Genomic DNA, 12,164 nt, shown 5'->3' with positions numbered 1-12,164 from the left:
TAAGCCTAAATAAGTGGGTCAGGCCGACCCTGGTCCAGCCGGTCGGGCCCAAAAAGAAAACGATTGAAAAATTAAAAAATAATAATAATAATAATAATTCAGTTAGTCTTATTGATTAATTTGAGATAATCAATTCGCCTCATAAAATTTTTCTACCTACTACCAGAATAAATTGGAAAAAATACGTAGCAGGCAGCCCAGAAGTCCAATATCTTTTAGTTGCGCGTTCCATTTAGAGAAAAAATTTCTACAAACACCATAAATAGGGATCGAATCGTAGATACTTGGATGACAACCTGAAATTTTTCCACCCCTACCAAGGTAAATTGGAAAGTGCACACGATGAGCAACTCAAAAGTCCAGCATTCGTTGCTTGCGCGGCTCATTTGGAGAAAATTTTTTTATAAACTAAGGATCGAACTATAAATATCTGGATGATAACTTATATATTCTACCATGACACCATAATCTCGGGACATTAAAAAAGAAAAGAAAAAGGATTAAAAAAAATGATAATCTCAGTTAACCTTATTGATTATCCCTGGGTGATCAGTCCAATCCAACACACGATAGTCAACTTAGAAGTCCAATATCCTTTGACACTATAATCTCGAGACATTAAAAAGAAAAGGAAAAGGATTGAAAAAAAAACTGATTAACTAGGCTCGGTAATGTCGAGCCTGGGGTGATCGGCCCGGCCCCATGAAAGTTTCCCACCGGCCACCAAGATAAATCGAGAAGCGCTCGCAGCGGGCAGCCCAGGTTCCCAGTATCTTTTAGTTGCGTGCTCCATTTGAAGAAAAAATTTCTACAGATTTATTATAATTGGGATTTGAATCATGAATACCTAAATAATAATTTGGATGTTCTATCGTTGCACCATAGTCCCGGGGCAAAATGAAAAGGATTGAAGCAAGTTATGAGTGTGGTCAATGTTACCAGATAAAATAAGAAAACTACACGTCACTGAAAGTGAGTGTGTTAATTAATGATGAGACAAGTAATAATTAATGCATCCATACTTCTCATTCAATAAATACATTACATACAATGGCCATGCTTCGTGGAAAGTACGATCTGGAATCTACCAAAATTCAGTTTTTCCATTCACTTCAAAATTTCAATAACGAAGATGGAACTGGTAGTTGTTGAAAGGTAGATACCACATCTTCTCCACGAAGCATGGCCATTCTACTATTACACACTAAATCCGGCCAACAACGATTCAAACTGCTTGTGCCAACTACTATTCAAGGCTGCCAAACAGCATATATGTCTCTAAGCTTCTACTCTCAGCTCACCATCAAGATTGATCCAAAATGCAATCTCGCACCACCACAAACGCTCTTGTTTCATTCCTATTCCTGTTCTTGTTCCTCTGGGCGATCCCAGTTTGGTGCTCTCTCCCCAGTGAATTCTCCATTGCAGGATATGACCCTGGTTCCAACACAACAGGACGCGCTCTTGAGCTCTTTGAGGAGTGGCGGATGGTGCATCGCAGAGTCTACAGGGACCCTGCTGAGAAAGCTCGGGGATTAGAGAATTTTCTCATTAACATAGAATATGTTCTTAGCCGGAACGCAAGAAAAACAGCTCATTCCCTGAGTCATGCAGTTGGGCTCAACAGGTTTGCTGATTTGAGCAACGAGGAGTTCAAGGCCAAGTACCTGAGCAGGATACCGCGGGTTAGAGAAAAGAGGCGAAGCAGGGTTGAACGCAATGATGTGGATTCGGCAACATTGAGCTGCGAGGCACCTAGATCACTGGATTGGAGGAAGAAAGGAGCAGTCACTGCAGTTAAAGATCAGGGAGATTGCGGTGAGTTGCTTATAAATTTTACTTCTTAACTCAAGATAGCATCAGAAGACAATACACAATTTTGCTTCAACTAGGAAAATGCATAATATCATAGGTAAAACAACAAGAAATGGCAGCACTGACTTGCTTGTTATAGTAGATTTGGTGAATATGCAAGACAGAGCAAATTGCAGTTATGAGCCATTGCAAGGATAATACTAACTATACTTCTTAATTTGAGTTTAGCTACTAATTTCATTCCACTTCGAATGTACGCTGGCATTCATTGTTACAGATACTCTTCAGGCAAAATAAGAGAAAGATAGGATGGTGCCAATGTATCAACTTGGCATGCAGACAAAGCTTGAACTGGTAGCTACTCTGTGAGAATGAGAACTAGCCAGTCACAATCCTGTAGAACATCAGAAAGTTAGGGTTGAAGAACTTCTCTTCTTGCCGAGTGATACCAACCTGACCCAACCTGACGACACATTCGGTCGACCGGGAGCATTCACCTAACCATTCAGCACACGTGGACCACTTGATTTGCCAAATCGACTACCCTAACATGCTTGCTTAGTCCACCCGGTAGGATAGGCCCAAGGAATCCTCATGACAAGACTAGAATGTCTAGTCCATTCAGCTTGATAGATTTGTTTAGGCTTAGCCCACTCAAATCATCTACCCTGCTCCCACTTGAAATGGGCACCTTGCCCATATCGTCTAGCTTGCTAAACAATTGAAAACATCTATCCTGCTTGAATCTTTAGAGTCATTTGACTCACTCGACACATTTAGACCAACCCATCCTATTCACTTAACTAAACTTCTCTTTTTACTTGATGAAACCAACCTAACAGGTCCAATCAGTTCACGGAGAGTGTTCAATCCATCCCAACCATTTAATATGTTGAACCACCTGACCTATAAGACCTCCTAGTCTGACATACTTGCTTAGTCTACCAGTTGTATAGTTCCAACCGACCCAACTAACCCTCTCAGCTAGACCAAAATGTTGTGTCCATTTGGCCCACTTGATTTATTCAGTCTAATTAACCCACCTATATCAAACTCATCAACTGGCTCAGCCCACTTGAATAATCATGCTCATTTGTTTGGCTCAGCTTCCATATTCACATGGCGTGCCCAACCGACCTAGACTGATAGATCAAATCAACCCACTCGAAATGATCAACCATCTTTACCATTCAGCCTGTCCAAACCTTCGAAACCATTAACCTTCAAGCCCTTTCAGCCCTTTAGAATTGTTTCCAAATTATCCAACCCAATTGGTCGAGCCAATTCAATTGATAACCTACTGAACCCATTTGATTCAACCAAACAAGTTTAGTGTTCATAACTTCAAGGATAGAACTTGAGAATGAGATTTGGTTCGGCTCTCTAGAGCAATTAATTAGGATTTTAGAATCACAGTGGATATTACTTTGCTAGAATTACAGTAGTGAGTATTTTGATGAGGAGAAAGTTTAATAGTTGTCTAATTAAGAAGAAATCAAAATGTTGGATGAAAGGGATTTCTGATTCACCTAACTTTTCATCCACTCTAAAATATCATAACAACTAAGTAAAAAAGAAGAAAAGAAAAATCTAAAATTACATCATCTTTATAATTCATCATCTCAGTTTTTCAATTCTAGCAGATAGAAAAGGTTTACGTTGACCATAGAATATGAGTATTTTATTCACCTAATTGCCTAGAAAATTGTAAGACAATGAAAAAAGTTATTTTTTGCTCCTCATACAGCAGAAATACTAACAAGGTTATGTGTCATGAAGAGTCTTTATAAAAAAAAGTAGATCCGTTACCTTAACAGTCTTCCTAGTGTCGGCCCCACGGATATGGAGGGAAGTTCATACAGGTACACAGGCCATAGGCGCATGGCGGGGTAAACCCCAGGTCGTCAGTTCCTGAGAATCGACCCCTGGCCATTACGCCAGAGATATCATGCGCCCACCGTCTACGCTACGCCCTGGGGGCCATGAAGAGTCTTTATAAATAGACTTCACTACTGCATTCATCATTAACCAAGGACAAATTCAGTAGGTAATTCAGTTAATTATCAATAAACCAACAATTCCATCTACAGGATCCAAAGATTAGCACTACTGGAACAATATTTAAACAGAATGATGTGTAAGTCGTCATAATAAACTAACTTGAATTTAGATTATGAATTTCACATATGACAATCATATCGTATGTTAGAGTTTAGGCAATTTTGATGATACCTTTTTCAGATATTCTCTGAAACTAAAGCTATCTGCTACAGGTTGCTGCTGGGCATTCTCTTCAACAGGGGCAATAGAAGGTATAAATGCAATAGCTACAGGAGATCTTGTCAGCCTCTCGGAACAAGAGCTTGTTGACTGTGATACAGCAAATGAAGGTTGTGAGGGAGGTTACATGGATTATGCATTTGAATGGGTAATAAGCAACGAGGGAATAAACACTGAATCAAACTACCCTTACACTGGTCAGGATGGGACATGTAACACTGAGAAGGTACAGCATACATGAAAAATCATCTAGTATAGCTTATTGTTAACTTTTTTCTCCTCTGACTCCATGTTGGTTCTTTATCAGGAGAAAATCAAAGTGGTGACGATCGATGAGTACAAAGATGTAGCTGAAAGTGAAAATGCTCTCCTGTGTGCTGTTGTTCAACAACCTATCAGTGTGGGAATTGATGGTTCATCATTAGATTTTCAGCTGTACACAGGAGTAAGTATGCTGCAACAAACTCTTTTATCTATCTACTATGCAACATTTTTAAGCATAGAGGGTTATGCTGACAAGGTGAAACTCAGGGCATCTATGATGGAGACTGCTCCAGCAATCCGGACGACATTGATCATGCAGTACTAATTGTTGGCTATGGATCACAAGGGGGTGTTGATTACTGGATCGTGAAAAACTCATGGGGCACAAGGTGGGGAATTAAAGGGTATATCTACATAAAAAGGAACACAGATTTAGCTTATGGTGTTTGTGCAATAAATGCAATGGCTTCCTACCCAACCAAACAATCTACATCACCATCACCATCACCATTTCCATCACCTGCTGTGCCAACACCATCGCCGTCGCTGCCGCCGCCGCCACCGCCTCCACCACCACCACCTAGCCCTACACCAGTTCAATGTGGAGATATGTCATACTGTTCTTCGGAAGAAACTTGTTGCTGTATATTTGAGCTGGGAAAATACTGCTTACTCTATGGATGCTGTGGCTATCAGAATGCAGTATGCTGCACTGGGACTGCATACTGCTGTCCTCATGACTACCCCATTTGTGATGTAGCAGACAGACTATGTCTGAAGGTATGTTAATTTCACAAATCATGGAATCGGTAGTTAGGATAATTGATCATTCAGAAGAAAAAGAAAAATGACTTAAATAATTATTCAGAGTTTTCACTTAGTCCGCATTAAGCTTAGTTAATGATTTTCCCTCAAATCTGCATTCCATGTAGAACAATGGAGATTCCTTGGGTATAGCAGCAAAGAAACTGAAGCTTGCCAAACACAAGTTACCATGGACAGAGTTTGAAAGGGAAACCAACTATCAGCATTTGCCACAAGAAAGTAATGAATTTGAAGCTTCAAGTTGAAGAATGAACAGTAGCTGTATGGAAGAAAGATGGCCTTGAAGGCTCGCGTTGAAATTATATGGATTTGCCTACACAGAAAGGATTTATTAATATGATTTTTCTGCACACTCCAAATTTATTAGTTTCTCAGGCCAAATTCAATAAAATTAAAACATCAAACAACTGCATCTGGTCTGTAGTTGTATTATCCCAGATTATTTGCATTTCATACCTATACATTTGGCAAATGCAGCGGGGAAAACTGATTACACTTCAAATACTCTGCTTGTGGTCATTAAACTATCTGGCCTTGTACTTTAGCATACAATACTATCGCTTGAAATATTGCATAAAGCAACAGTAGATAAGCATGAAAAACTAAACTTTAAATTGGCTTCTGCATATGGGATTTTGCAAAGCAAAATCTAGGTAGACTAAAAGGTCTCATATTCAAGTGCAATAACAGATTAGTGTCTTATCTTATGTAGGATCCATGATCACATAGATCTTAGCAAATTTACTAGTGCGAATTCAGATTCTACTTTCTTTCTGAAAGAAGGAAGAGCAGATCTTTATTACATTCTTTTCCTTCCAACTATTGCCAGACTTGTTTTAGGAAAAAGAGGCGCATTGGAAGGTCACTATAGTGATTTTTTTGGAGCTGAAAACTTAGATGGCAATTGAGCATAAGCATGAGATACTAAAATTCTTTGTTATGTCACTACATTTGCAAGCTGTAAACAAAGAAGGAAAAAAGAACTTAAAGATAAAGATAATAAATTGACTTGAAGAAAGCAATTAAGTGAATCAAATTAAAATTAGAAAGCTAAAGCAGAGTCTTGTTGTTAGAGTATTAAACTTAGAAAGCTAAAGCAGATTCTTGTTGATGCAATACTAAAACCATATTATTGGTAAGTTCTAACTTAGATGATTGTTCAAAGAGGTGGCTGCACAGAGTTGGAAGTTCTTTTATTTAGTAGTGAACGAATAAACATGATTTAACATTTTAATCACGATCCTCCGTGATACACAATTCAAATGCAAGAAACTCTCAGATGGAAACAGGATTTTTATCCGGTGCCGAACTGCTTGCCTAATGGTAAGCTCTTCGTGCAAGAATCATTTGAATTGTCATACAGAATTGTATAATTACTGCTGCTCACGTTCCTAAAGTAGCAACCGTCTGTGCTCTCATACGTGTACACTTGCTGAGTGCTGCCCAGACCACTCTGCACCAAGTTTCCCTTCACCTTCATGTAACCGCTGGCGGTCTGCAAATTCTTTAAGGAGCTGTATGCAAACCCAAATTTCTGCCCTGAGAATCTGTTCTCATCAAACCCTATAGATAAATTTGCAACCTCAGTGTAAGTATCATTCACTTGGTCGGTAGTCCCTGTGTACAGATACAGCGGAAAGCTTCGAAGAACGTGTTCAGAGTACAAGACAGAAGACGGATGCTTGGTGTTAATACCATATTCAAAATCTATAGTCTGATTGATCATTTGGTTGCTTCCATTCCCAGAGAACACCATCAAATTACCAAATTCAAGTTTTTGGAAGAAATGGGTGGTGATTTCCCCGTAAGAAGAATTCACCCATCCGGTTGAGGAAATGTACCTGCTTGCGATCGTCTTAAACTCCCCATCAAGTCCCTCAAACTGGGAATAAAGTGATGGTGCATAGCTTGGTGCTTCATACGCGATCAGGCTTCCTGAAGTATATGAGCTCTGCCTGTCCAACCAGAGATGCAAATTGGCATCGATGAACCACACATTCAAAGCATCAGTGACACTGAAACCATATTCATGAAGCTTCCCGTCCAAAACCTTCCCCAAGAAGGGGGTGATCTCGATGTCATAAGAGGGGAGATCAAACGATCCTATGCCGGAAATGGGCCTCCACAGTAGGGGGTTGACTCCGCCGGTGTAGATCACAGTGAACGGCCAGATGGCGCCGAGGACTTCGCCGTCTAGACTGGCTATGACTTCCCTGAATGCCCCATTTCCTGGGAGATAGGTGATGTTGTTCTCGGATAGGTAGACATTGGGGGGATTGGTGTACCAGAACTCATCTGCCGAGTGGAAGGACACATACACCTCGAGAACTGCTCGGTAGGTGTTCACCGGGATGGCGAGCTTTGTCGATTGGACATCCGTTGAGTTCTGGATCAAGAACCACAAGCCATCGTTCAGCGGAAGGCTCCGGGAGAGAGGGAGAACCAGATCCGCCGGGGTGGAGAACCCGGGAGCATGGTAGTCAGCAGCGCGGCGGGGTCCGTGCGAGGAATCGAAGTAGAAATGGAGGGAGACATTGACGTGGTAGACGCCGGTGTAGGTGTTGTCGACGAGATTGCCGAGGTAGACCGCGAGGGTTTGGGGCCGGACAAAGAGTGCGGCGTAGCGGGTGACATCCTTGCGGACGGTCCAGACAATACCATTGGGGCGGGGCTCAGCGGTACAGCTTCGGAGGAGCTCGACGCCGCCGAGCCAGACGCCGAATATGCGGTCGAACTGACGGCCCTGCGAGGAGGCGGACCACTGGAGGACGACGTGGGAAGGGGCGCGGCCGCGGCGGAGGCGGGCGCAGGAAGGGCGGTAGGCGGCGGTGACGGGAGGCCGGCCGTAGGTGTACCCGAAGTCGTGCTGGAGGAGGAGGGCGGAGCAGGCGGGGGCGGAGGCGGGAGGGAGGGGGGCGGGCTTGGTGACCTCGAAGAAGGTTGTGGGTGAGAAGGGAGGGAGATCGCGGGGCGGCGTCGCCGCTAGGGAGGGCTGCTCCTCGTCCGCGGGGGTGAGCTTTGCTCTGTGGAGACGGGCAGTTAGGAGGTTGACGTGGAGTAGGAGGAAGAGAAGGAGGAGGCGAGGAGAGGCGCCGCCCATCGGGAAACGGAAGAATGCCCGATTCGCTGGAGGTAGCGAACCAAATTATTTAATGTCCCGAACTTTACAGAATGGCATGAGAATCAACGAAATTAATTGTTTTTAATTTTTAACGAAAATGATTTTTAATTAAACAAATAGAAGAAATAAATTAAATATGGAGATATTGTCTCGATTCAGGGTTATCCGATATTATCTACCGGTCTTTTGATGAACACAAAAGTTTGGACTCAAGAGTCATTAAGCATGCATTCCATATGGCCCTATTGATAAGCACTAACCACTAAGGGCATCTCCGTTAAACCTTTAAATGATATATATTTTTTTTAACCTCCAATCTACTATATCAATGCCATTAACAAATAAAAAAAAAATCTACTATTCTACCTCCATTATATATATAAAAAAAATCTCTTTATAACTTTTTATATATCCTATATTACAAATCATATTATAAATCACAAATCACACTATAACAATATTTTATTATTAATTATAAGTTCAATTTTTAAGAATTTTTTTTTAAAGTTTTTAATATTTTTCTTAAACTACAAACCTCAAACCTCACCTCTATAATGATTCAAATTTTTTTATTATTATTTTTTTAATTTTACAAATCTCTCATAATTTTTGTATTGAAAATGTCCTAAGAAAAATAGGATGTAGCGTACATGTGTCTTATTAATTTTCGAAGATTTAAAAATTGATTTAATTTTGTTGAATTAAGGAATAAATTTAGTTAATAAATGTTATATTGATGGGAAAGATTTATAAATTGATTTAATTTTGTTGAATTAAGGAATAAATTTAATAAATAAATGTTATATTGGTGGGTCATCTAGTAGGAATAATTTTCAATTTATTTTGTTGATCAATGAAAAATTTTCATAGAACTGAATTGGTCATCTCAGAATTCACCTAAAAATATATAATAAAATATTTAAGGAAATAAATATGAGAACTGAGTTTGAATTTTAATATAGATGAATATTCTAAAATGTAGAACTGCTATATTAACAGTTCTCTTATATCGACCATATAAATATGGAAGGAGATACATACAGGTACACAGGCATCAGGCTCTGGTCATTACGCCAGAGATGTCATACGCCCACCGTATATGTTACGTCCTGGGGACATAGATGAATATTCTAAAAATTGACCTATAGGTGTAGATAAGTTGTGCTTTAGATTTATTAATAGAAATATATTTGACCCAGGTTGAGAATTGATAATTTAAGGGTTCCTAAGGGTCAACTCTTAATCTTAACCGTCTAAAACAGTAATAGTTTATAGTTCGGGAATCGTCAATTCACGATTAGTCACAATTCAAAATTATTATATTATTTTTTTAGAAAAATATATGAATTTATAAAATTATTTATCGGACTAAGATGCGGTTGGATTTATTAAAATTAATTATATAGTAAAAAATATTAATTAGTTATTAAATAATTAATTAATGTATAAAATGATATAGAGATAAATATTTATAAATTAATTAATAAAAAAATAAGCGTGATTTTTACTAGACTTATTAAGAATAATTATATAGTAGAAAATATTAATTAGTTATTAAATAATTAATTAATATATAAAATCATTTAGAGATAAATATTTATAAATTAATTAATAAATAAAATAAGAATAATTTTTCTAATGGCTTTGAATAATAATAATAATAATATAATAAAAGAAACTGATTAATAATTAATTAATTAACATATGAAAAATTAATAGATAGAGTATGGTTGATTAGGATATTTGTTTCTAATTAAAAAAAAAATCCTAGTTCTAATTTTTAATTTGGTCCGAACTGAGTGGGTATCAGGCCCGTTGACCCGACTTCGGCTCTGGCCCCGGGCCCGGTCCAATTTAGACATGACCCGGGGTCAAAAATTAATTGGACAAATTCATTAATAATATTTTTAAAAAATACTCCTATTTTTCTTCATTATTAAAAAAATATTATTCTATTTTATTTTCCATCACAAAATATTTCTATTCCATTGCAACTATAACTAAAATTGTTATAATATAGAATAAAATTATTCCATCTAAATTGAAGTTATTATATAGAGAGTATTATTATATTAAAATAATTTTTAACTTAGTTAAAAATTATTTAAACTTGATCAAATTTATTTTAATTTAATCAAAATCACTTTAACACTACTATAATAATTTTAATCAATATTATTATATAAATTAATTTAACCAAAAATTATTTATAACAAAACTACTACAGATTAACTCAATTTTAAACAATACTAATTGATATAAAGGTGCTTTTGAAATGAAAAATACAATGGAATACCCTTTAATATATTATTTTCAACATAAAATTCTTTTTTAATAATAATGAAAAGAAAAAAGTACCTTTTTAATTTTCACCCTTTTTCAAATATATGTTTAAAATTATTAGGTAAAATTATAAATTTTACTTTTAGATGAATAAAATTCATAGCTTAATTTGTGTTGAAGGATGTTTATTTTTTTTTCAACAAAAAGATAAAATATGAAATTATCAGAGGTAAATTATAAAATATATCGTATACCATGTTTTTAAATTTTTTTAACAAAATTATTATATTTTTTTATAAAATTTATTCTATTTTACTCTTCTCTTCTTCTTCTTCTTCTATTATTATTATTATTACTAGTGATCGTGCACACGCGTTGTGTGTAAACATCTCTAACGACTAAAAAAAAATCCAATGTTCATTCTATATCTAATGTACTGAAGGAAAACATAATACTAACCTTTCTATCTTCCATCATCTGGTAATAGTACATCTTTGTAAACGACATTTCTGGTATACACACCCAATCGACGCTCTATATTTCCATCTGTTACCAAAATTTTTGTAGTTTGTTCAGAAACTCCTCTCGAAAGTGCAACATACAACTGCCCATGGCTAAACACATGATTGCGAAGAAAAATGCCAACATTTGGTATTGTTTGACCTTGTGATTTATTTATCGTTAAAGCGAAACTCAGTCTTATGGGGAATTGTTTACGTGTCAATTCAAATGGTAGTCCTGAATTTTCTTCACTTTTCAAAGGCATTCGATGAAGAAAATACCTAGTATCCTTATGAGGACGTGTAATGATCTCTGCATTTATGAAGTTTCTACCAAGACTACGACATATCAACCTTGTGCCATTACACAATCCAAGTTCAGGTGCAACATTTCTCAATAGCATAATAGGACAACCTACTTTCAGAGTAATTATATGTGGTGGCAAACCGCTTGGAGTAAGAGAATTTAAAAATTCCTCTTGGAAAAAGTTGTTATTGTCATCTTCAACGCTATCCCAAGATATATATTCCTTCTCTTCCCTGGAAAATTTGAAATAAGAATGTCATTAATTATGTCAACATCAACATTTTTTGGTGTGATAATTACTCTTCCAACCATATAGTTTGCATCATTGACATTTTCCATCATATTTGGGAAAACAAAGTCAATCAACTGTTTCATTGACTGTTCACCTTCACACGGTATAATCATAGTTTCTGGTAATCTTATAAAATCACTTTTTACAGTATCTTGCAAACCACCCCCCACACGTAACAAAAATTGTGAAAACTCAATGTCTCGTATAGATCTCATATTTTGCTGAAGATGTATTATATTTACACGATTCCAAAATGTCGACCTCGAAATACTTGCAGCGATTTGTTCTCTTACATATCCCCTTTTTACAACTGGTAGTACTTGACGAAAATCTCCACCAAAAACCATAGTCTTCCCACCAAATGCCAAGACATTTCCCATAATATCTTGAAATGTTTTGTTAACAGATTCAAACGAATAACGATTTGCCATTGGAGCCTCATCCCATACTATAGCCGAGGCACGTCTAATTAACTCT

General features: G+C 37.3%; 2 protein-coding genes across 2 annotated transcripts; one reads left to right on the top strand and one right to left on the bottom strand.

Annotated features, from left to right (window-relative positions):
- Nucleotides 1-1,283: 1,283 nt before the first annotated feature.
- Nucleotides 1,284-5,710, top strand: LOC122041177 (low-temperature-induced cysteine proteinase-like). Its single transcript, XM_042600777.1, has 5 exons — nucleotides 1,284-1,818; nucleotides 4,089-4,321; nucleotides 4,403-4,540; nucleotides 4,627-5,139; nucleotides 5,292-5,710. Exons 1-5 carry the CDS (start codon nucleotides 1,320-1,322, stop codon nucleotides 5,427-5,429), a joined length of 1,521 nt encoding a protein of 506 aa, XP_042456711.1. The 5' UTR covers nucleotides 1,284-1,319; the 3' UTR covers nucleotides 5,430-5,710.
- Nucleotides 5,711-6,352: 642 nt separating this feature from the next.
- LOC122041176 (peptide-N4-(N-acetyl-beta-glucosaminyl)asparagine amidase A-like) lies at nucleotides 6,353-8,356 on the bottom strand. Its single transcript, XM_042600775.1, has one exon. It carries the CDS (start codon nucleotides 8,282-8,284, stop codon nucleotides 6,479-6,481), a length of 1,806 nt encoding a protein of 601 aa, XP_042456709.1. The 5' UTR covers nucleotides 8,285-8,356; the 3' UTR covers nucleotides 6,353-6,478.
- Between the last annotated feature and the right edge of the window lie 3,808 nt (nucleotides 8,357-12,164).

The sequence above is a fragment of the Zingiber officinale genome, chromosome 2A (genome assembly GCF_018446385.1).
Source record: "Zingiber officinale cultivar Zhangliang chromosome 2A, Zo_v1.1, whole genome shotgun sequence".
Taxonomy (NCBI): domain Eukaryota; kingdom Viridiplantae; phylum Streptophyta; class Magnoliopsida; order Zingiberales; family Zingiberaceae; genus Zingiber; species Zingiber officinale.
Note: the sequence above shows the minus strand (reverse complement) of the source record. Positions and strands in the feature narration are given on the sequence as shown.